General features: G+C 42.9%; 2 protein-coding genes across 3 annotated transcripts in view; both read left to right on the top strand.

Annotated features, from left to right (window-relative positions):
* Positions 1 to 18,811, top strand: part of CREB3L2 (cAMP responsive element binding protein 3 like 2) — a 329,774-nt gene extending 310,963 nt beyond the window's left edge. The window contains exon 13 of the transcript XR_014326465.1: positions 18,801 to 18,811. The gene's annotated coding sequence lies outside the window, so the exon portion shown is untranslated. The remainder of the gene's footprint in view (positions 1 to 18,800) is intronic.
* Positions 1 to 25,055, top strand: part of DGKI (diacylglycerol kinase iota) — a gene marked incomplete at its 5' end in the record, with an annotated part of 450,403 nt that overhangs the window by 162,232 nt on the left and 263,116 nt on the right. For both annotated transcript variants that reach the window (XM_082846809.1, XM_082846808.1), the window contains 2 exons: positions 1,159 to 1,267; positions 12,894 to 12,989. In XM_082846809.1, the coding sequence (XP_082702935.1) occupies positions 1,159 to 1,267; positions 12,894 to 12,989 (205 nt within the window). The remainder of the gene's footprint in view (positions 1 to 1,158; positions 1,268 to 12,893; positions 12,990 to 25,055) is intronic.

The raw sequence follows: 25,055 nt of genomic DNA, 5'->3' as shown, positions 1-25,055 counted from the left end.
CACATCAGCACTCCTGTTTAAACTTGAGACCATTGTCTGACTTTTTTTTTTTTTTGTGGTACGCGGGCCTCTCACTGTTGGGGCCTCTCCCGTTGCGGAGCACAGGCTCTGGACGCGCAGGCTCAGCGGCCATGGCTCACGGGCCCAGCCGCTCTGCAGCACATGGGATCTTCCCGGACCGGGGCACGAACCCATGTCCCCTGCATCAGCAGGCGGACTTTCAACCTCTGTGCCACCAGGGAAGCCCTGTCGACATTTCTGACGGAGCTTTTCAGAAATTGGGCTTCTGTTATTCCTGATGGTACCACAAGCTCTCCGTGGGTGATCCCTGCTTTCCTCCTTTATCTTGCTGTCCTCACTTTCTCCACTAGGCTCTTATCTCCTCCCTTCCCCTTGCTCAGCAACAGTCATGTTTGCTTTGCTAAAGCAGCTCCTCTGATTTCTTACCTTTGCAGACCAGTGTCAGGCCTGACTTTCTCAACCTCCCCTGATTCATTCACTCCTTTCTGACCCAAATTCTGTTACGTTACACTCAACAAACCTAAAATCCAACCAATGTGTTTTGGATTTTGCTTACCGCGGACCTTGGTAAGATATTGATCTTTCAGCGTGGGCGATTTCGAGGATGCAAATCGGTCTTTTCCCATTTAGAACCTCAGGCCATGCGTAGAATTCCTCTGCAAGGGTAAGGGAGGATGTTCTTGAGATGCATAAGACTGAATTTGGGGCGGGAGCCAGCTTGGAGAGCTCTTTGATGGGAAACGGAGGAATTTCAGTCGAAAACCTCATGAGCCTGCTTTTCTTGCTTAGTCTCTGGTAGCTTTAAAATTGTCTAAGATTTGGGACCACTCCAGCCTTAGGTCCTTTTCTGTAAACACAGAGACCTGCATTCCGCCCTCTGCCCTGAATAGGGGCTTACATTTTAATTCCTGGTCCTGAAGCGATATCACCCTAAGGTGGTCCCCTCAGTCTCCCTGTCTTTTGAGACCTGCCACCCTCTGTCTTCACCATGCGCTTTAGAGAGATATATTCCAGTACATTTGCAAAGGCCTTCACGTGTGGAAGACTAATTCAGACATTGTTCCTACCCCACGGGAACTGTTTAGCTCTGTATTACCTTCTGATGTTGGTTTTCCTTTGTGTTTCTTCTTGCTGCAGGAAAGCAATCTCCCGGGCGGGCCTGCAGCACCTGGCCCCTGCACATCCCCTCAGCATTCCTGTGGCAAACGGGCCAGCGAAGGAGCCCAGAGCGACTCTGGACTGGAGTGTAGGTGTCGGCTGTTTCATTTCAACACCATTCCATTGCATGTGCGTCTCTCTCATCCTCACGACTCCTGTAGCTACCAACAAGACTTAATCATTTTCAATATTGTTCACTGATCCATCTTTGGGTATCTAAGCCCTGGCTCCATTTCCAGATTCCTAAGAACATAGCTCCTTTATATGAAGTCAGACGTATTGAAAACTAAAATAAAAACTTCATGAATCCTTTGAAGCACTATTGCCTGGGTTTGCAGCTGTGAGATAAAAAGTACCTCTGTGCACATGCTTTATTGGTCCCTGCCAAGTTGATGATGAATAGAGTTTACTCTTAGCGACATCACAAAGTCCAAGTTTGATTTCCTTAGCTCAAGCTGCTTTTTCTTTTTTGGTCCTTTTTTCTCTTTTTCTTTTTTTTTATTCTTTTCCTGCGAGAGGATGACCTCACTTTACATTCCAGGCACTCCATGTTCTCCTGTTTGCTATGCTTCCTCCCCTAACCCAAAGGTAGATGGGTCTCATATCAGCGGGGTGGGTATATTAGCTGTTTTTTAAAAAAAAAATTATTTTATTGAAGTATACTTGATTTACAGTGTCATGTTAATTTCTGCTGTACAGCAAAGTGATTCAGTTATACATATATATACATTCTTTATCATATTCTTTTCCATTATGGCTTATCACAGAATATTGAATATAGTTCCCTGCACTATACAGTAGGAACTTGTTATTTATCCATTCTATACATAAAAGTTTGCATCTGCTGTATATTAGCTGATGTTAATGTTTTACCCGAAAGACATGTACAAAAGCTGTTAACCTTGAAGGTTGCCGTGTGAATTGCTTTTACTGAGAGTCTTCGGTGAGTCAAGTTCTTGGCTAAAGACACTTTTAACTGTGGACTGAAAGGCCTTGTCTCTTTCTGAAGGAATGTAAGGAACAGTATGAAGCTAGAGGAGGGCTGCTCTGAGATTCTGCCAGTCTGGTCTTAATGATGAATCTTGTTTAGCATTTCTGGTTGAGTTGAACAGAGGGAATAATCCGTGTTCTTTTCCTCCCGTAAGAAAGACTATGGCAGGGTGGGGGGAAGGAGAGGAATTTTTAAACTCAATTTTATTTTTAGCACATAGGCTATGATTTAATGTCCTTTAATACTATAATATTTCTCCCTCTTTCCCAAGAACACACTTACTAACATCCTTATTTTATACTCTGGACACATACCAATGTATGCAGTGTATGAAGTACCTGGCAAAAGACTGAATTGAATTGGAATGCAACTTCTTCCTTGATGGAGTCCAAGAGTGCTCCAGTAGCACCTGTGTATGTTGAGTTGGTGTTCAGGAAGACTGTTCCTCTCCTCGAATTTCCCTTTATTCCAGGACAGTTAGTTAATAAACTCTTAAACCATAAGGGAGTGTAGAATATATTTACAGTAGTGCTTACATAATTTAAAAAAGAATTAAATATATAAACAAACAGGTAAATTAAATAAAAAAGGGATGTGCATGGGCCAATGAGGAGAGTGTGTTACAGGGACCCCAAAAACTTAGTTTAATATCCATGGTGTTCCAAATCCTCTGATCCAAAGTAGTAGGATCCTATCTGAGATGCAAGATTCTAATGAGAGAGAGTTTATATCATTTAGATAGAAACATCCATTAAATCATTTCTCTGCCCCTTTTGTGACATTAGTCAAGTCACTTGATTTCTTTCCGCCTCAGGGTCCTCATCGGTAGAGGGGGACAATGGTGACCCCTCCCTAAGGGGGACTTCAGGGCTGTTGTTAAGATCAAATGTGGGCAATGAGCGTGAAAGTTCTTTGTAAACGGTACAGCCGGCAGGTTTTCTATTCAGAAATAAAGTAATTGACGAATTGGTTGATTGATCACCATTTGTTGAGTACCTGCTTTGTTCTAGAACCTGTGTTAGTTCCTTGGGATTCTGAGGTGAGGAAGATATGGTTTCTGCCTTCAAGAAGCTTAGAATGCCATGGGCAGAAGGGACATTGACAGCTAAAATACAGGGCAGCAACAGCTAGCGTAGAGGGGTACAGAGAGCGTCACTGGGGTTGTGAGGAAGGACGCCTCCATCCCCATTTGATGTTGGAAAGAGTTACCAGAAAATGCTCTTAGAAAGAATTTTCCTTCCTGAGCCAAAGCTTGACTAGAAGGTATTATTTTTCTGATTCCTGTAGAGAGGTATATACTCTAATATTTCATCACAGTGGTATTTTTGGCTAGTGGTGGGTGAACTGCAGTACACAGTTCAGGAAGAGCAAATAGGAAGTATGGCCGGGGTGCGTAGCTGACCTTTAATCCTTCAGCCCCTTTGATTATGGCTGCCCTGTCCTGGTGGCCTGATGAATTATCATGGTGGCAGGAAACACTTTGGGGATGTTTAACAGTGGAGGTAAAATGGAAAGCCTTCTCTGAAGACACTCCATCTCAGGGCTTATTTAGAGATCTGATGTGGAAGGAGTTGTAAGATGTGACTCAGGAAAAAAACACCTGTAATTGTGGGCTAACATTGCTGTTAGCAAACAGAAGCCAGCCCGATACTTCCTTAAGACAATCATGTAAAAGATTTTTCTCAGAAGAGAGGAAGAAGCAGATTGTTAAAAACATTTCAATGACTTTTTTTTTTTGCTGAGACTTGCCCTTGTTTCTAAATTTTTGGCTTTTCCTAACCTAAGTGCTTTACACCAAGTTCATTTATGTTACTTTAGTTTGCCTGCTTGTTCAAAAAGCTAAACCAGGGTTTTCTTTGTTCTGTTTAAACTGTAAGACTAGTCCTCTGGCTTGACCTACTACCATTCTCTTTATTCTACTCCCTTGTCTGCTTCTCTACAAAAAAGCAGCGTGACCACTGCTCTCCTTCTATCAGCCCACTTTTCTGGACTAAATGCATTAAAATGATCAATCTTTAGAAAATTTTTTTTTAAATTTTTGGCTGTGTTGGGTCTTCGTTGCTGCACGCGGGATTTCTCTAGTTGCGGCGAGCAGGAGCTACTCTTCGTTGCGGTGTGCGGGCTTCTCACTGCGGTGGCTTCTTGTTGCAGAGCATGGGCTCTAGGTGCACCGACTTCAGTAATTGTGGCACACGGGCTCAGTAGTTGTGGCTCACGGGCTCTAGAGCACAGGCTCAGTAGTTGTGGCGCACAGGCTTAGTTGCTCCACGGCATGTGGGATCTTCCAGGACCAGGGCTCGAGCCCGTGTCCCCTGCATTGGCAGGCGGGTTCTTAACCACTGTACCACCAGGGAAGCCCAACTCTTTTTAAATTTCCTTCCTAATCTAGTGCATTGTTTTAAGACTTAAAGCACACACAGTTTTTGATCTTCCCATTCCTCCCAATGGTATCCTCTCTTCCCTTTCATGGTGACAACCTACAGGGGCTCTCCCTTTGACACCATGCCATGAACGTCAGCCAAGCCAGTTTTGGGGAAAACAAGCTAAATTGCTAGAAAGGAAGGGAGTAATGCTCAAAAAGGAAAAATAGTCTCATCTCCTGGGCTGGAATCCAAGCTTCCAGTTTAGAGCGAGTTAGCCCACTTCGAAGTGAGTCTGTTGCACAGATAATGTGTGTCTTTTCTTAAATGTCACATGCCTCCCATGCAACGGAGACTTAATTTGGACGTGGAGATTTCTTTCCTGTTTTTAGCGTTAGAGCAGAGAACATAGGATGTGGATCTTCGCTCTGTGTCCTCTGTTCTGTAATTTGCTTTTGCCCATTACACTGCCTGAACAACTCTCAAAGCAATGGTAGAAAAGCCACCAAGATCTTTCTTAAAAAGCATGTTGGTTTTCAACATAGCATCCTTGATTTCAATTCATTTTTGCCTTCTTCGTTGGAAAATTTCCTCCAAGGCTGAGGGCTGTGGAAAACAGAGCCTCAACAGAAACAAACCCACATCCTAAATCCAGGCCACCTTTTCTTCCCTCTGGTTGATGATGCTAAGAAAAGGAGTGCTTCCTTCTGGGCAGGTAAAACATAGCACAGTGGGTTCACTGCCTCACTGTTTGGTTCAGAGACAAGATGAGGGAAGCAGAGTCTTCATGTGGGATTGGTTTAAATGGGGTTATGAAACTAGGTCATTTTATCTTTGGAAACCTTGAATGAAAAGGCAGGAGGAGGCAGGTGTGTGTGTGTGTGTGTGTGTGTGTGTGTGTGTGTGTGTGTGTGTATCTGTATGCACATGTGCATGCTCTCATTTTAGTCTTGTTTCAGATGGCAGGTCCAAGCAGACCTGTGCCTTCCTTACAAGCTCTTGGCCTTTGCTTTTTAACTTCAGGTTTGGGTGTCATCACCAGTAATGACTCACACCCCGATATCTTTCTCCACTTCCATCCTCATTTCAAAAAACATTGTCCATTTAATCAAGATATCAGATTGCTAAGCAGAGCAGGAGGAGATAACCGACTATAAATTAGTAAAGGTCCTGACCTGGTCAGCCATGTTAATAGTGGGACATATCTAGCATGTTTTCATGCACCCTCTCTAACCTTTTAGTTTCTAAAATTGTGAGAATTTTAAATTAAATCACATTGGCTGCTGGGAGAAATCATAGACTCTTACAACTTCACAGGTCGGTGAGAAGTACCTAGGTCTAATCTTTTGCCTCTTAGTAAGTGATTATCTAAACTAACACTGTTGAACAGAAATATATATGAGCCATAAACAAAACCTAACTTTTAGTGGCCACATTAAAAAGTGAAAAGACATAGGTAAAATTAATTTTAATATTATATTTTGTTTAACCAAATATATAAAAATATTGCTGTTTCAACACATAATCAATATAGTTCACATTCTTTATATATATATGATGAATATATGATACATATATGAACCATCAATATACGGTTCACATTCTTTTTTCAGACTAAGTCAGTCTTCAAAATCTGCTGTGAATTTTACACTGACAGCACATCTCAATTAGCGCTAATCACATTTCAAGCGCTCCGTTGCCATATGCTTACTGGACAACATACCGAAACCATCTGAGACAGATTTCACCTATTATTACCTTGAAGATTTTTAGAGGGAGACAGTCCAGATTTTTGTTTCCCTTTCTGAATTTGTAAGGATATTTACATTTGATACATATTTATGATTGTCTTATTGTTTCAAAACATTTTTTACAAGCAAATGTCTTCATTTTGTGTAGATTATTTGCTTCTGGTGTCAGTGTACTCTATCTGTAAGTGTCATTCAGTCTATAACACTCCCTCTCCACAACTTGTGTCTTTTTACCTATAACTATTTATTACTAGGACTTCAGGTAGAACTTGAGAGCAAGAAATCCTACCTGTATCTACATAGGTGGGTCTCTGCTCTTAGGTAGCTAGATCTATCTATAGATAGGTTGATCTATATAAATCTATGTATACCTACAGAGACTTGTTTCAACACTCACTAATACAGAAGAAATGTTATCTTCATGTTGAAACGGAACTATTTTTTCTGTCTGGCACAGACGGATACTCTGAGTTATATACTGTTTGAGATGGTATTTCAAGATGAATGTGTAAAGAAGAGAGAAAGAGGTACCTGGGTGTGGAGAATGGAATAAATAAAAAAATACGGCACAGAAAAGGAAAATAGGACTATATTTAGAGAAGAGTGACAGAAGAATAGAATGTGGGAAGGTGAATAAGAAAGACAGATTGGTACCATTAATGGAAGGTCTAGTGTGTGGGATTAAGTTTAGATTTTGTTTTATAAATAATAGGGATTTTTTTTTTTTTTGGCCTCCTAAGCAAGAGAGAGGCATAATCACAGCTATGTTTTTTTTTTTTTTTTTTTTTTTATTTGCGGTACGCGGGCCTCTCACTGCTGTGGCCTCTCCCGCTGTGGAGCACAGGCTCCGGACGCGCAGGCTCAGCGGCCATGGCTCACGGGCCCAGCCGCTCCGCGGCATGTGGGATTCTCCCGGACCGGGGCACGAACCCGTGTTCCCCGCATCGGCAGGCGGACTCTCAACCACTGCGCCACCAGGGAAGCCCACAGCTATGTTTTAAGGGAGTTAATTTTACAGCAGTGTGAAATATCAGAGAGAATGTCAGAAGTAGAATTCAGAGCAGAAGAAACCAGGACTCAGAGATTAGGCATTGCCGTTCAGTGTATGGTAGGTAACTTGGGGGTAAATGTAGACAATGAAAGGAAATGCAGACAAAGCCGTGAGCAAAGAGAAGAGGCCTGTGTTAGTTGGGGTGGGCTAGGCTGCAATAAATAAAATCATCACGTAATGGCTCAATACAAGAGAACTTTGTTTCTCACTTGTGTAACAGACCAGGACTGTTTCAGGTTGGGTGGCGGGTGAGCTCTGTTCCACATAGTTATTCAGTGACCTGGACTGACAGTTGCTCTTACAGCATCATTAGAAGCCTTCTAAAATCATCCCAAAGGCCAACTTCCCAGGTATCCAGTATGGGAAAAGGGAGGGAGGTTTTAGTGGGCCAAGTCTGAAAATAGTACATGTCACTCCTGCTCATGTGCCATTGGTTAGAACTGGGTCACATGGCCACATCCAATCACAAGTGAGTCTGGGTAACAAGGTCTAGCTGTGTGCTCAGGAAGAAGAGAAAAATGATTTTGGTGAATGGCTAGCAGTCTTGACTACAAAGACCCAGGAGAGAAATAGATGTTGGATAATACCAACATCTATGGATTAGGAAAGAAGAACGAAAACTGGTAACTAACCACAACGATAATAAGAACTATATTGAGGGAATCCCCTGGTGGCGCAGTGGTCAAGAATCCACCTGCCAATGCAGGGGACACGGGTTCGAGCCCTGGTCTGGGAAGATCCCACATGCCGCGGAGCAACTAAGCCCGTGCGCTGCAACTACTGAGCCCACGTGCCACAACTACTGAAGCCCGCGTGCCTAGAGCCCGTGCTCCGCAACAAGAGAATCCATCGCAATGAGAAGCCCGCGCACCTCAACGAAGAGTAGCCCCCGCTCACCGCGACTAGAGAAAGCCTGCATGCAGCAACAAACACCCAATGCAGCCAAAAATAAATAAATAATTTTTTATAAAAAGAACTATATTAACACCTGTTAACTTCTCATTGTGGGCAAGGCATTGAACGTTATTCATTTTCACATTTAAACATCATTGTGATCTCGTGAGGGAAGTACAATTATTATTACAATTTTAGTGGTGAGTAAACTGAGGTCTAGGGAAGTTAGAGAGACCCTAGGTCATAGAGCTAGTAGGTAGCAAGTCTATCTGACTCCAAAGCTCATGTTTATTACTCTTGAACTGGATAAGGATTTATCAGAAGTGTAAGAAGAAAACCACAACAGTTTATTTTTCTATTCATGTGTGAATGCCACCCAGCTGAATTCAGGAGTTCCCAAGATCATACTCACTTGCAGGTTCCGGAATCCCCAAGACCACACTCATGTTCAATAATTCATCCGAAGGACTCACAGAATTTACTGAAAGCTGCTGTACTCACATTTATGGCCTATTATAGTGAAAGGATACCGGCTCAAACCAGCCAAGGAAAGAGGTGCATGGTGCAAAGTCCAGGACATTTCTACACAAGGAGCTTCCGGTTGTCCTCTCCCGGTGGATTTATGACAGATAACTTCTCCCAGCAACCATGGTGCAACTATACATATGGCATATTGCCAACCAAGGAAGCTCATCTGAAACTCGGTACCCAGAGTTTTAGTCGGAGCTTGGTCATGTAGACACAGTTAACCACCTGCATGGTTGACTTTAGCCCCTAGCCCCTCTGGAGGATGAGCTGATATATGCCTCACCATAAGTCACTGCTACTTTAGAATATTTGGCATGGCCCAAGGTCCCCATGTAAACAAAGATACTCTTATCAGGCAAGACATTCCAGGCACTTAGAGAGATTACCTTCCTATGGTTGAGGGCAAAGGCCAGACCTCTCTTTGCGTAAGGTTACTTCCTTCTGATGCGTCAGACAAGACAGATGTACAGGAAAAGGATGAGGCGTGGGGAAAATGTAGTCTAAGAAAAGGTATGTTTCATGTTTTCCTTGCATGACTGTTTTTTTTCTTGCATGCCTCTGTTTCTTTCATGATTTTGAAAGACCGTCGTGTCTCTTAGGCATCCATGTTTACTTCTCACAGTTTGTGACTCCAAACTTATGGACAGATTAAAAAAATAATTATCCTTTCTACTCCTTGGAATTGCATATAACAAGAATATGATTCATTCACTGATTCTTAATCTCATCTTTTCAGTTCCCCAAATTTATTTATCACCTACTATTTGCCAGGTGCTAAGTTAAGTGCTGGACATTTAATGTCCATATGAAGCTTAGAATCTAGCATAAGAGGGAAACATGAATCAAATAATCATGCCAATTAATGATGGGAGGGAAACATGGTTTTATGAGAGTAACTAACAAAATGACTTCGATTTTGGGGTCCGTGATGGCTTCTTTGAGAAAATAACACTTGATCTGGTAACCAAAAGGTAAATAGAAATTACCCACGTAAGTCAGAATGAAGAAGAATAGGAAGTTTGGATACAGTAAACAGAATACGTGGTCAACAGTCTTTGATGTGGGGACATTTGAACAGAGATCTAAATGAAATGAGAAATGCACAGTGCAGGTGTTTCGTGTAAGCAATTTTTAGTCAAGGGAGCAGCAAATTCAATGGACCTGAGATGAGAGCTTCCTTAGTCTGCTTGGGAAATACGAGACCAGTGTAATGGCAGGTCAGCGACTGAGAGGGAGAGAGAGAGAAGATGAGGTAGCTGGACAAGGAAACGAGATCGCGGAGAGACAGGAGAGGAAGTCAGAGAGGCTCCCAGGGACGAGGTAAGTGAGGACTTTGCACTCTTCCGAGTACATAGATAGCCATTGAAGAGTTATGAGCAGATGAGCGATTTGATTAGATTTAGTTTTTTTGTTGTTGTTTGGCTGCGTTGGGTCTTCATTGCTGCGCGCGGGCTTTCTCTAGTTGTGGCGAGCGGGGGCTGCTCTTCGTTGCGGTGCGCCGGCTTCTCATTGAGGTGGCTTCTCTTGTTGTGGAGCACAGGCTCTAGGCGCATGGGCTTCAGTAGCTGCAGCGCACGGGCTCAGTAGTTGTGGCTCGTGGTTTCCAGAGCCCAGACGCAGTAGTTGTGGTGCACAGGCTTAGTTGCTCCACGGCATGTGGGATCTTCCTGGATCAGAGATGGAACCTGTGTCCCCTGCACTGGCAGATGGATTCTTAACCACGGCGCCACCAGGGAAGTCCCTGATTAGATTTACATTTTAAGGTAATTATTTTGGTTGCTCTGTGGAGAACAGACCATGGGGAGACAAGAGTAGAGCAGAGACACCAGTTAGGGGGCTATTGGGAATATTCCAAGCCAGAGATGATGGAGGATTGGGTGGTAACAGTAGATGTGGTGAGAATTAATTGGGTTTCATACACATTTTGAAACTAGAGTCAGTAATATTATTTCTTGAACCCCATTCCATCAGGCTTTCTTCCTTCTCATCCTGCTGTTGGTACTTTTGTCAAGATCATCAGTGACTTCACATGTTCACATGGTGAAATCCAATGGCCAATTCTTCAGCTTTTGACACAGACCTTCTAGGTGCACTTTCTTCCTGGAAACATTATACTCTTTTTTGTTTTCCTTGTACCCCAGTGGCCACTCCATCCCAGTCCCCTTTGCTGGATCTTTCCTATATCCCCAAACTCTAAGTATTGGAATGTTCCATAGCTCAGCACTCAGAGCTTAGGTTTTTGCATTCAGTTCTCATGGCTTTAGGTGCCATCAATTAACGGTTGCCTCCCAAATTATTCATGCAGTACATACCTCTTCTTTGAACTTCAGACTCATAAAAATTGCCCTCTCAACATCTCCACTTGAAGGTCTAATAAGCATCTCAGAATTTTACATCCTCAACACTGAACTCATTGCACTGATCATTTCATAATGTATAAAACTATAGAATCACTGTGTTGTACACCTGAAACTAATATATTGAATGTTAATTATAACTCAATGGAAAATAAAATAAAACAAAAACCCGAACTCCGCTTACTCCCTAAATCTGCTCTTACTGTAATCTTCTCCCTGAATTTCAGTAAGTGGTATCTCCATTCTTACAGCTGCAGATATTTGCTAAAAACTTCAGACTAGTTAAAGCACACTTTCTGGGGATGGGCTGGTAGCCAGGTGTTCTTCAAAACCCATCAGGTCATTGTAATGAGCAATTAAATTTGAGAACGAGTGTGCTCGAGCCACTGTGGCAGGAAGCCCCCACCTTTTTCTTTCCCTCTTCTCTTATTAATGTTGGGCTTTCTAATCAGATCCCCACTCAGGAGTGAGGTTAGCTCATGCTAGCACTCCTGCTGTGCCTGAATCCTTATCAGCAAGCTTCTGAGTGCTCGTAGAGGGTCTCCAGTGTGCAGGGGCAATCGGCTTGGCCCAGCGTGGATGAAGCCTGCCAGCCCAGTGAGTTACTGATGTCTTGCAAGTCTCTGACTCCCTGGGCTTACCTGCTCCTGCCCACCTTACTTGGCCTGCTGGGACTTAATTTTGGGCCTGCCTAGATTGGTATTATCAAGGATTTTTGACCTTCTCCCCACTGCAACATTTTATACTTCACTTTTTAAAAGAGTTGGTGGGATTTTTGCTGTAGTACGTTTCTGTAGTATTTGCTGCTATGATTATGTGTTTAGTTTCCATGTTCTCTGGTAGATTTTACTGCACACTAACCCAGTGCCTGGCACCAGGTGTGTGGAATGTTTATTGAATGAATTAGAGAATAAAAGAATGAAAAGAGATTTAATTCTATAAATGGTTGTAAGTTAAATCTGGATGATAAGTTCCCAGTAGTAGAATATTTTAGTTTGTGGAGCTGGATTTCTTTAGGATACCTGGCAAAGAAATGCCTTTTAATTAACTAATTTATTTTTTATCTTGTTCTCATCCATCATGATCTGAAGACTTTTAGGGTTCCAAACCTACAGCTATTCTCTGTTTGCCACTGGAGGTATGTGAATATTTTTAGAAGCAGGGAAATCATTCAATTTGAAGAATTTAGAATTGGACGAAGGCCCTATTGAGCTGGTGAAATGTTTGAGTTAGTAATTTATTATGCTTTGACTACACAGCGACTTAAAACTAAGTTATAAGAAGCTCCTGGTTTAGAAGTATAATTTATCCATTACTGATATAAATGTATTTTCAAGCAGCCTTTAAAGTACTTTAATACTACTCTCCTCCTTAGCTAATTTGCTAAGGAGAGTCGACTTTTAATAGAATTTTGGCCTCAATTGTCATGAACTCTGCAGTGGGCCTGGATGAATAAGGCCTTAGATTGAATACCTTGAGGGTTTTTTGCCCCTCATTTGTTACATATTTCAAAGATGACCACATCCATGGGTAAACGCATCTTTGGACTTAACATATTAATTAATTATTGCTCACAGTTTTTCCAAATACCTTTTTCCGTTTCTAGAATTTTGGTAGGACCAATTTCAGCGGTATTTTCAGGGGTAAAATGAGAAGCATTTAGACAATTTGGGTTCACTAACTGTCTTGCATCCAAAATCTAAATTTGAGATCTGCCCCCCTCCACCCCGTCCCTTTATGCCTGAAAAGAAAACTGAAGTCAGGTGGGTCTTTTCCTTCCAGGAAAATGCCGTGAATGGAGAGCACCTGTGGCTGGAGACCAACGTCTCGGGAGACCTGTGCTACCTGGGGGAGGAGAACTGCCAAGTCAGATTTGCAGTGAGTGTGCGCCCGGGACCCCTGTGCTCTGGCCTTCCTGGGGGGAGCCTTGCGGGTAGTTGAGTCTGAAGGCAGCGGGGATCACCGCGCCTGAATTTCCAAGGAAAGCATTGAAAGAGCCTGTCCCTGTGAGGCAGTTGACAGTTTATCAAGTTAGCATGGCTTTTAAGGGGTCAGTTGAATGGTTTTAGGTTTTTTCTTGATTCTGCAGGTCGAACCTTGGGATAATGTGCTACTTTGTGATGATAACCAGTATTGGGTTTTGTTAGTGTGTTTGGGGGTGGGGGAGAGGGTGAGTGTGCATGACGGCGATGCTTGCACACGGAGCCGTGTCCTGTGGGGAGAGACCTGTGGGTGGAGGAAGGGTCTCTGTGGGAGAAGGCTCTCCTTCGTAGGGGAGCATGGGTGGTGGACAACATTACTGGTGGGTGAAGGTAGAGATGGGTGCAAACACCGGTCTGGTGGTGGGTGTAGGCTCACAAATAATTCAGACTAGGCTCCAGATGAGAAAATTCTAGAAACTATATAAGTGATCAACAGTCAACTCCATCATAGCATAGCTTTCTAAAATTTGCTTTGTCCGTATTTGGAACAACATTTAAATCTTCTTTGTGTTCCATGAAAAGAGCATGGTTGCCAGGCTGTAAGTTGGGAGGAACTAAATTTTAGTATTGAGAAACTGAACTTAAAATTTTTGTGTCGTTAAAAATTATGGTTCAAAAAGAGAGTAATGGGGGCTTCTCTGGTGGTGCAGTGGTTGAGAGTCCTCCTGCCGATGTAGGGGACATGGGTTTGTGCCCTGGTCCGGGAAGATCCCACATGCCGCGGAGCAGCTGGGCCCGTGAGCCATGGCCGCTGGACCTGCGCGTCCGGAGCCTGTGCTCTGCAACGGGAGAGGCCACGACAGTGAGAGGCCCGCGTACCACAAAAAAAAATATATATATAATAATAATAAAATAAAAAAGAGGGTAATGGGAAACTAACAATAGTAAAGAAGAAAGAAAAGTTGTATTCTTTCTTATTTTGGGGAAATGGGCATCATAATTGACCTAATAATTTTTTTCTTTTTTGTTATGTTTGTTTATAACGTGAAAGAGGATTTGGGGCAAAATGTAGAACCTAGGAATTGCAAATGAATATGTTTCTATGAATAACAAATAAGGAAGAAATTGAGTTTCTGCCAATGTCCATAGAAGAATAGCCCCAAGGGACTTTTATTAGGCTGCCTGGAATCACAAAGCTGGGGAGCCAAGATTTTTTAAAATTGCATTAGGTGTTTTGATGCCTCGTTTATAGGTCTTGTTTGGAAAACTTTATTAGAGTTTGGAGGACCAGGGTTTGTTTGAGTGAGGGTGGGAATAGTTAAATGTCAGTTAAAGACTCAGTTGTACAGGCTCTCAATTTAAAGTCAGGAAACTTGGATTTGAATCTCAGTGTTATCACTATGTGGCATTGAGAACTCCTGACCTTTGGTTGTTGGCCACCTTCAAGGTAGAAAAATGAAGGAGGAGTAAATTAATTTTGCTTCTGACTCAGATCTGTACTTCGTTGTTTGCATTTCTTTTAATCTGGTTGTAAATTCAGTTGATTTAAATATCATTTCAACTTTATGCATATGTATTTTCAATTAAAGTATAATTTCATGAAATTTGATTAAATTAACCAAAACCAAGAGAAGCTCAGCTGTTTAGACTAAAATGCTATAAATGATGAATTAACATTTGGATCTTAGTTAATTGTGTAAACACTGGTCTTGATAATATAAAATGGAAAAAATGAAAGCCAGTCCTTCTTGTGTACATACTTTTGAACTATTATCTACTGATGCTGCTGTCAACTGATGGACTGTAATTTGTTATGGAGTTCTACCTTATTTCCAGATTACTCTCTTTGATCCTTTTCTGACACTCTTTCAGAGTCAGCCACACGTTACCTCTCTTGGCAAAAATATGAACAAGTACCTACATCCGCCTTAAACCTTGTATCAGTAAATAGCATTGCTACCCACTAATTGATTCTAACTCGGTCACTATTAATTACCTCTATGCCAGGAAAAGTAACAAAGAAAGGAAATATTAGGGAGATGTAAGGAGGTAATAGAATTACAAAAATTTCTAGTGTTCTTTTTAATCTTCCTCATAATTTCATCCCAAATACTTGGCTTTCTTAACTCACTTTACAAAGTGTCTGGAGGATGAAGGTCTCTCCTCCAAAAAACATGGATTAAATGAAGGCATAAAGCAGTGAGGAAGCTGAAGACCTGTGTTTCCTCATTATAAGTTCCTGAAGGCTCAGTTTTTTTTTACCTGTAAAGTGGGAGGAATGTTGTTTTGAGGGTTAGATGAGATAATGCATCGAAAGAACTTACTTGCCACAGCCATGGGCATAATGAATTAAAAGGGGGCAGGGGGGACCCAGAAAGGACAAGAGCAGACAATTCACAAAAGAACTACCGCTGGCCAATATATGTATGAAAAATATAAACAAAGGCACTCAAATTAAAACAGCTATGAGGAGGCAACGTCGTGTGCCTGTTAAAGATTTACAAAATGGTAATACCTGCTGGCTAGTTTAGACCAGAATTCATATTCTCATTGTCAGCTGGTGGGAGTGTAAGTTGATATACTTCACAAAATTATCAATATGTAGTAAAAGCGTTAGAAATCTAACTCACTCTCTCCACTTCATTCTGGCATCACGTTTTGGGAAGGACGCTGGCAAAGGGAAGACCCAGGAGAGTGTGCTTAACTTGGTTCAGGGTGGAGAACTTTGTAGTAGAAGGAAGAGCGAAATAACCGGGGTTGCAAAAAAGTATTAATGAGAGAAAGGAGAGAGAACTGACATCTTCCAGCATTAGAAGAGCTGCCATGAAGAAAAGGAAAGTATGTTTTTTTAATTTAATTTTTTATTTTATATTGGAGTATAGTTCATTTACAATGTTGTGTTAGTTTCAGATGTACAGCAAAGTGATTCATTTATACATATATATGTATCTATTCTTTTTTGGATTCTTTTCCCATATAGGTTATTACAGAATATTGAGTAGAGTTCCCTGCGCAATACAGTAGGTCCTTGTTGATTATCTATTTTATATATAGTAGTGTGTGTATGTTAATCCAAAACTCCTAATTTATCCCTCCTTGCCAGGTTTCCCCTTTGGTGCCCATAAGTTTGTTTTCAAAGTCTGTAAATCTATTTCTGTTTTGTAAATAAGCTCATTTGTATCATTTTCTTTCTAGATTCCACATATAAGTGATATCATATGATATTTGTCTTTGTCTGACTTACTTCACTTAGTATGATAATCTCTAGATCCATCCATGTTGCTGCAAATGGCATTATTTCATTCTTTTTTATGGCTGAGTAATATTCCATTGTATGTATATGTGTGTGTATGTATGTATATATATACCACATCTACTTGATCCATTTGTCTGTCGATGGACATTTAAGTTGCTTCCATGTCTTGGCTATTGTAAATAGTGCTGCAATGAACACTGGAAAGAAAAGGGAGGTGTCTTGCTCTCCCCTGTTAGGAAGGTAGAAGTAAGTTCTAGATAGAGAATCCACTGACCCTAACAGTCGATCTTACACTTTGGTATAATAGATGTCACCTGGAAAACCTGTTAACAAGGTAGATTACTTTTTAAATCCTTGCTCCAAATGCTGATTCAGTAGGTCTGGAGTTAGATTTGGGAACCTGTGATTTTTAACAATCGCCTCAAATAATCATGGTACAGATGGTCCAGAAACTTAACTTTGACAAATACTGTATTATAAGGAAGAACTTTAACAATCAGGGCTTGGACAACCAACAGGGGAACAAGGTGCCTGGAGAGATGGGCTCAAAGGAAGTGTTTATGAATACGTTGGGTGGCCATCTTTCAAGGATGCTAAAGGGGGGTGCACCTCTGCTTTGGGTAAGAGGTTAGGCAAGGAGATCTCCAAGACAGCCTCCAGTTTAAATGTTTTATTTGCAGCTTTCTTAGTATTGAACACAGTTTCATAAGAAAAAAAATACCATGTGTAAATAGATTATATATTCTCATTTCTTTAAAGAATCACCTTTGAAGAAAGCCAACCTGTTGGGTTTGGGACCAGATTACCATAACCAGGTGCTACCTGCTGGCTTCTAAACAGAATGCAGGCAGAGTGCTTGGAGGAGTAGTGACTCCATCACTGAAGAGGTGCCTTTCACTCCTTACTCTATTTTAGCAAAGCAAATGTCACGGGTGGAAGTTAAGAGAAGGGAGAAGGGAGAAATCAGTGTGGGTTGAGTAGACAGAGGCGGCTTCATGGAAATGGGGTTTGAAAGATGGGTTAGATTTACGTAAGTAGAGTGGGGAAAGGAAACCTTTACAGGCAGGGAGAGGAACATGGGCAAACTCAGAGGCAGGAACAAGCTTTGTACGAGGGAGAAGGGAATCACGAGACAGGCATAAGCACACCAAAGGGCATGCGTTGGGTAAGAATGGAAATAAGGACGGATGGGTGTGTGTGTGTGTGTCTGTTTTCTCAACTGAGACTCAGAGCGCATGTTATAAATGTCTGTGTGCTTGTAAAGCATGACCATATTGTCTAAACCAAGACAGATTTGAGGGTGAAAATGGCTGCTGTGAAACCATCACAACGTATGGGGACAGTGCAATAGTCTATTTAAAACCAAAGCCATCCTGCAAATTCAGGACCTCCTGCTGGCAGACATGGATGGACATTTGGGGGCTGATATTGGAAGGCATTGCAAGGAAGGCAGTGACGATACAGAACATGAAGACTGCTGTAGGAGAGTTTGCTCCAAAGTCTCAGGGCTGAACCAGAAGACCTTTACAGTTCTTCCTCTTTTATATTCTCCAGTGAGAACATTTAATACTGCAGAATGTCTGTGAGTAGATATTTAATGGGATTAAAGTTGTTCCCAAATCAGTGGCAGTCCCCAAGTTAGTAGCTGTTTCTTTTTCTGGTCTGGAGAGAAGAAAGGTATGCAAAAGTCATGAAATTGGAGTAGAAGGATCACTGTTTTCCATCATGATTATGGGGGGGGAAACTGAGACAAAATTCCAGCTAGGACCACTTTTGTTTCATGATATTTATTTTGATGGACATGTTTTCATTCATTTATTCTACAAGTGTTTACGGGCTGGGTACCCAGTGCCAGAAACTTCAGACCGAGTTGAGAGTGACAGGTGACAGTTAATTGTAATTGACAACGTCACGGCTCATAGTGGGTACACTGCTTGTGCCTGTCTCGTGACTGTCTTCTCCCTCGTACAAAGCTTATTCCTGCCTCTGAGTTTGCCCATGTTCCTCTCCCTGCCTGTAAAGGTTTCCTTTCCCCACTCGACTTACGTAAATCTCACCCATCTTTCAATACTGCATTCAAGCCCCATTTCCACGAAGCCGCCTCTGTCTACTCAACCCACACTGATTTCTCCTTTCTCTTAACTTCCACCCATGACGTTTGCTTTGCTAAAATAGAGTAAGGAGTGAAAGGCACCTCTTCAGTGATGGAGTCACTCCTCCTCCAACATCACTCATCTGATAACATCACAGTGGGTACAGTCTGTAGAAATCGTTCTGGTGCGTGGCTGATGGCATATACAAAGATGTTAGCGAAATACGTATTTGTTCCCAAAGAAACTCATGCCTCCCCTGAGAATCCATTGAGTACATACCTTTGCACACCAATTTTTACACTTAAAAGACACTGCCTACGTCACTACGTAGGGGTACAAACAACCGTGGTCACACCTGCCCAGAGACATGTAGACACAGAAAGGCCACATGGGTAGTGGGAAGGAAGGGGACTCTGAGTGAGACAGACCTGAATTTGAAAACCTATTGTTCCATCTAGTTACTGAGTGAATTTGGGGCGTATCATTTCACCTCTTTTTGCCCCCATTTCCTGATTTGCTGTATGGTTATTAAGATTGACCTCAGTGATTCTTTTTATTTTTATTAAAAAAATTTTGTTTTTAATTTTAACATCTTTAGACCTCAGTGATTCTTATTCCTGGAGGAGCATCGTAGTGTCTTCTGAAGCTTTACTTCAACTTTATTTTTTTAAATGGCTGGTTCCCAGCCTGGATCTACCACATCAGAATCTCTGGGGAGTGGGACCAGGCATGAATATGTTAAAAACAAACAAACTCTACAGATGACATATGTGCTGTCACACATAGTGGGTAGGGAGCCACTGATCTACTTCACAGAGAGAGTGTCAGAACCAAATGAAGTGGCCTGGTCCCTGCCTCTGGTGTAGAGTGGCTGTTATGCCATAAATCGTGTACCCCCCAAATATGTTGAGGTCCTAACCCCCTGATCCCACAATGCGACCTTATTTGAAAATTGGGTTGTTGCAGGTGTAATGAGTTAAGATGAGGTCATACTGCAGTAGGTGGGACCTCATGCACTCTGACAAGCATCCTTATGAGAAGAGGAGAGGACACACAGTGGTAGACAGGGAAGAAGGCCATGTAATGATGGAGGCAGAGATTGGAGTGATAGAGCTGCAAGCCAAGCATCGCGGGCTCTTACCAGAAGCTAAGAGGGAGGCGTGGACAGATTCGCCCTCAGAAGTGTGCCAACCCTATACACACCATGACAACAGGCTTCTAGCCTTCAGGGCTATGAGAGAATTCACATTTCTGTTGCTTTACGCTACCCAGGCTGTGGTCCTTGGTTAGGGCAGCCCTAGGAAGCAAAGACAGAAGATATTCTGTTAAGGTGAGTTACCTTACCTGGCCACGCAGATGCCTGCACACGGCTCTCAGATGCACTCACACAGGTACATTTAAATCAGGCTTGATTGAGGATTTCAGTTGAGAGGTATGTGGCTTTCTGGATAAGTGAGCAGACAGACAGGTAGGTGCCAGAACTACGGGAATAGGGTAGGTAGAAAGGTGAGGGAGACCGCAGAGGTTGGGCAAGAGAAGAAAGGAGCTGTCAGGCTTCGGAATGCTGTTACCAGTTATATCTTCTCTATACTTAAGTGTACTTCTGTCACCTTCTCTTTGTGGGTAGGCTAATGGGTACCGTTTCGCTTTTGTTATTGTTTTGTTTGTGTGTTTTACTTTACTCTTGTCCCTGTGGGTCACGTTTGGCAAAAATGGCCAAACCCGCCTGTAACACCTGACCTTGATTCTAAGGTGTCTTCCAATACTGCTCAGCGCTTAACAAATATAGTTTTATTAAGTCGATGACTGAATTGCAATAGGGCGGTCAGGTGAGATGGGGAGCGGGGGAGTGGAGAGTGAGGGGCTACTCAGATCCAGGGACAAATAGGTCTGGATAGAAATCCTAGCTCTGCCCTGCTGCCCTGAGTCTCAGGTTGCTCTGTAAAACAGTGATGATTATATCTGCTCTTCAGAATTGGCAGGAGGATTAAAGTAGTTGACACATGTTAATATCCTCCCTCCTTCTCTCCTATCCTTGCTTATATTTCAATGTCATTAAGTTGAATGAGCTAATTGGTAGTTTGGTTGGACTTTGGTTTCAACAAGGCCTTCTGTTTGGGATGCCCCGACGCTGAGACTCTTACACTTTCCCTGTCATTTTGCTGCTGTGTGTAATGTGCATAGTCTCCCTAGGTCATGGGTGGGACCAGCTGAGTGTGACAAATCAAAGTAACTCATTCTGGAAAACATCTCACAGGCTGTGTCTTCTTCCTGATGGGTCAGAAGCCTCATCCTTGTAATCGGGCATCACAGCATCTGCTCGGAAGGATGCTGGCTATGTCCCTGGGTTTTGGAAGAAACTTGTAAGAAGAGTACAAGAGCAGTAGCTCTCTGCCCTATTTGAAGGAAGCTTTCCGTTGTTTTGAAAGAGAAAAAAGATGGCGAACCTGGTGAGAGCCCTGTCTATTTCATCTCTAGAAGATGCGAGCACTGGCCAGTGGCCCATGAAGATGCTGATTTGTGGGCATCTGTGCACTGTGAGCGAGATGAGAGAGTCGGTCCCCAGCACAGGTGGCTGGGGACCTCTGACCGTCTGTGCATTCGGATCTGGTGGGTAGATACCCCAGAGCACCACCGTTGGACGCAAGCCTCAGACTGCGCTGGGACCACCCCTCCCCCCACCCCCTCGCTGCCCCTGGTCTTCCAGCACGGCAGACTGACGCTCCGCAGCTCCAGATGGTAGCCGGGCTCACAGAGGGAGCTGTGAGTGTGGCAGCAAAGCCCAGAAGCCTAAGCCAGCCTTCCAAGCTGTTTGGGTACCAGCCGTGAAGATGCCATCTCCGCGGCGCTTCTAAGGCCGCTCTCTACCAGAGGCGCCTCCCACCACCAAGATATTGAGGAGCTCGTGAATCCAGATGACTCGGGGAGAGCAGAGCCATCAACAAAAATAGTTTTGAAAAAGCATCTGCTCAGACAGACTCTCTGCTCCTGACCCCCGAGCCAGTGGATGTGAGTGGAGGAAGGGGGTGGGGTGTTTCTGTGTGTGCAAGGGGTGTTGCCCATATGTGTCTGGCCAGATGGTCGGGAACGTCCATGAGATTGTCCAAGTGCACACACAGGACTGGGTCTAGCATGGGGCGGGCCCTCAGTTAGCCATTGTTATTATGACAGCTATCGTTATCATTGTAATTATTTAGCTTAGAGTGTTATCCGTATGCTTGAGGAGCTTGTGATACTGACCCTGCCCACTTTGTGCACTAGAGAGAGTGATGAGATACGGAGCCCAGGGAGCTGTAGGGCTCTGCCACTCTCTCCTAGGTGACCCGGCATCAGCAGTACCATTGTCTATTTGCACCGTCTGCTTTCAAAAAAATAAAATCATGTTCTAGAGAGCACTGAACTCCTGGAAAAGCAATATGGAAAATTCTTCCTTAAAAATGGCTTGTGATGGAATAAGTTTAGAAAACACTGAACACCTTTGATAATCTAACATGTCTTCTGAGGCTCCGAGAGAGGCATTAGGGATGCAGGATTTGCTCTCTGTTTGCTTGCGGGGAAGGGATGATTGTTGAAAACCCATTATTTTCCCCACAGAACACCCGTTGTCATCTCGTGAGATCTCAGTATTCAGTGGGAAACTATTTATCCACGCAATGCAGTTTTCCTCTTGTCAGTGTTGGTCAGTAACAATGACCCTTTGGGGTGGTCGTTGGGGCAGTTTACTCCCACTTAAAGGAAACACAGGTCAGAGACACTTAATCACTGCGGTGGGGCTTCTTCACTTTTCTGTCTCTTTATGCAGTTCTTTTGCCTTTGTTTGAAACTTTCATTAAGCTGTCTGTCTGTCTGTCTGTCTTATTTTATTTTTAGAGCCTGAGCCTCTGAGCATGGTTGTCATCTCTTCTGCAATGACACTTGTCGATTGAGGCTGCATTTGTGTGTTTGTATGTGGGTGTGTGCTTGTGTGGAGCGGGTCTCTTCTTATTTAATATGGGTATGGTTCTGTCACTTAATAGAGGTAGTTTGCATGTGATTCAGTGTAGGGTTTACATATCGCCTAGGCAATGCCCAGGTGTACAGAAGGGCTTTCCCTTCTTCCAGTGTCTCTCAGTGCCGGGCACCCAGAACAACAGATTCTAACCAACGTTCTTATCGCTCAGAGGCCCCAATCTCAGCTGAAGCACTGTTTGCTTTAGCAGTTACCCAGAACTACTACTGACCCCAAGGTTGATATTGTCCGTTTTTTGGAGATTTTTCTTGTTGTTTTTCTTACCTCATATGCCAGGCAGATACAGGTTGCAGAAGGTAATGTTTTAAAGACAGAAGGAAATGGCAAAGCCTGCTTTGGTGTCTTCATTCGAGGTGATGTGTGGGCTTTGGAATCAAGTGACCCGGCTTTGAATCCAGGCTCTGGGATTTTCTAGTTGTGTGACGTCCATCATTGTTTTAACGTCTTTAAGCCTCAGTTTCATAGCTATAAAATGTCAATAATACCAGCTGCTTATGGTTGTTGGAAACTTCAATGAGATAAAGCATATATAGCAATGAACCACATGGCCAGTCGCAAGCACTCAATAAAAATTGGTTGCTCGGGTCATTCCTCCTTGAGTAAAAGTGGTTCCAGAGGATGGTCAGAAACTGAAACCCAACAGGCAGCGCCAGGGTAGTAACTTTGGAGGGCCTTGTAATCATCCCCCTTTCTCTCACTGAATAAAAGAGAGGGTGAAACAACCAGCCCAGCTGTGCCCCTTCTCCATTCTCTCCATCTCTTCTAGTGCACATCACTTTCTAACCTTGAAAAAAAAATCCCTGCCTTACTTGCCTGTCTGTGTCCCTATCAGAACATAAACTCCATTTAGCTCGGGACTTTGCCTGTCTTGTGCTCTCCTGGGTCCTCAGTACTGAGAACACTGACTGCGTTGAGTAGTTACCCTGCCCTTTTCCACAGAATGAATGAATGAGTTCAGTGATGTGATTCTTGAAAGACGCACACACAGACACCTGCCACCAGATCAACCCTGCCGCTTAAGTATCGTTACACTTAGAATCCGGGGCGTTTGAATTTCTGCCTTATTTTTAAGGCTCTTCACAGGGAGATTCCACATTCACTACTACAGGCTATTGAGGGGTTATAAGCCCTGTTTAGCCTGTGTCGTGCCCTTCTTATTTGATTCTCATGGAGGATAGAGACTGCTGTTGACCATTCTTGGCACAGGTGGTCATGGTAGGGTTGTCATAAGTCCATCCCCTTGGGGCTGTCATGAGACTAGATCATCTAAAGCAGTCTTGTCGAACATCATGGTTCCCTAGCTTTCTCAGTCCTGCTCCCCAAATCTGTCACTAGTAAAATGAGAGGAGAGTAGTAAGATGTAATAGAAGGAGATGGCTTTGAGTCAGAAAGACCTAGGTTCTACTCCTGGCCAGTCTGTCTGGGGCAAGTTGCTCAATCTCATAGGGTCTCAGCTCCTTATCTATAAAGCAGGTGAGTGGTACCCACTTTGCATGGCTGAAGTGAGCTGTGTCTCTAGAGCACATAATGTATATATTATACTGCTAGCCTCCTGGTAAATATTCTCTCTGTGGTAATGATATCCTCATTGAAAAATGGTACCAGTAGTTGTATGTATGTGGGTGAAAACCACACGGCCAATTGGAGATACAGTGTTGGGTGAGCTATGATTGAAATGGTGGTCTTCTTGGGCCAGATTGGCCGAAAGACTTTGACTTAATTGCGTCATCAACAGCTTGGGATGTTGGAAATGGCAGTAAAAGGATAGGTAATTTACCATGGTTTGATATGGCTTCTTAAGGAGACACAATCTTCCAGATTAAAGCAAATGTCTCTAAATCATTGCTTAGAGATCTTAAGCTGTGAACTTTAAAAAACCAACTTTATCTATTTCCACAAAGTAAACTCATAATGTGAACATATCAGGATTCATGCTGCAAGTAAGATGGCATATACGGTGCTATCACACTAGCAAGTAATAAAAGGCAAACTTTGGTTGGTGTTTTCTAGTTTACGTTAAGCTTCAGATCTCTGCTATGCCCTTGATATACTACTACCTTGGAACTAGACAATTAAGACAATGATGAGACATCATTTCCTGTTGTCTCTATTGTGACTTCTGTGATATGACCAGCCCATTCTCACTCATACCTATCTGCTGGAAAATTGAGAGTACACATGTGTTGGTCGTGTGTGTAGGGCTCTAATTGTGTGAATATCTACTTATTAGTGCCTGTATACTTGTAATCATATTTATGTACATTTTTTGTACATATGGAAACACTTCAGTTAACCTACAGTCAGATACATGGCAGCTTTGATCTGAGATAACTTTGAAGAAGCTATAAACATTGAACAGGGAGTAGCCATAAAAGCAGCTGAAAAGAGCCAAAGCAGGAAGATAGCACACGATAACATTAAAGCTGTTGACCGGCCACGGCCAGAACCCGCTGACCCCAAAGCTGAGAAGCACAGAGGAAACAAATGGGAAAAAAGAAATGAGGAAATAGGGCACGTGCTAGGGTAAAATGAGAACCAGCGGTGGGAAATAGAACTATGGATTTCTGAAGATTTCTTGAGGTTCATTAGTCTGAAATCCTTTATTAATGCATCGTGGCCATGCAGGAGCTGGCAGAAGGAATGCCTAACCGGGGCGGCAATCTT

Source organism: Leucopleurus acutus, assembly GCF_964270905.1.
Source record: "Leucopleurus acutus genome assembly, chromosome: 9".
NCBI lineage: Eukaryota > Metazoa > Chordata > Mammalia > Artiodactyla > Delphinidae > Leucopleurus > Leucopleurus acutus.
This window is presented reverse-complemented; position numbering and strand designations above follow the sequence as displayed.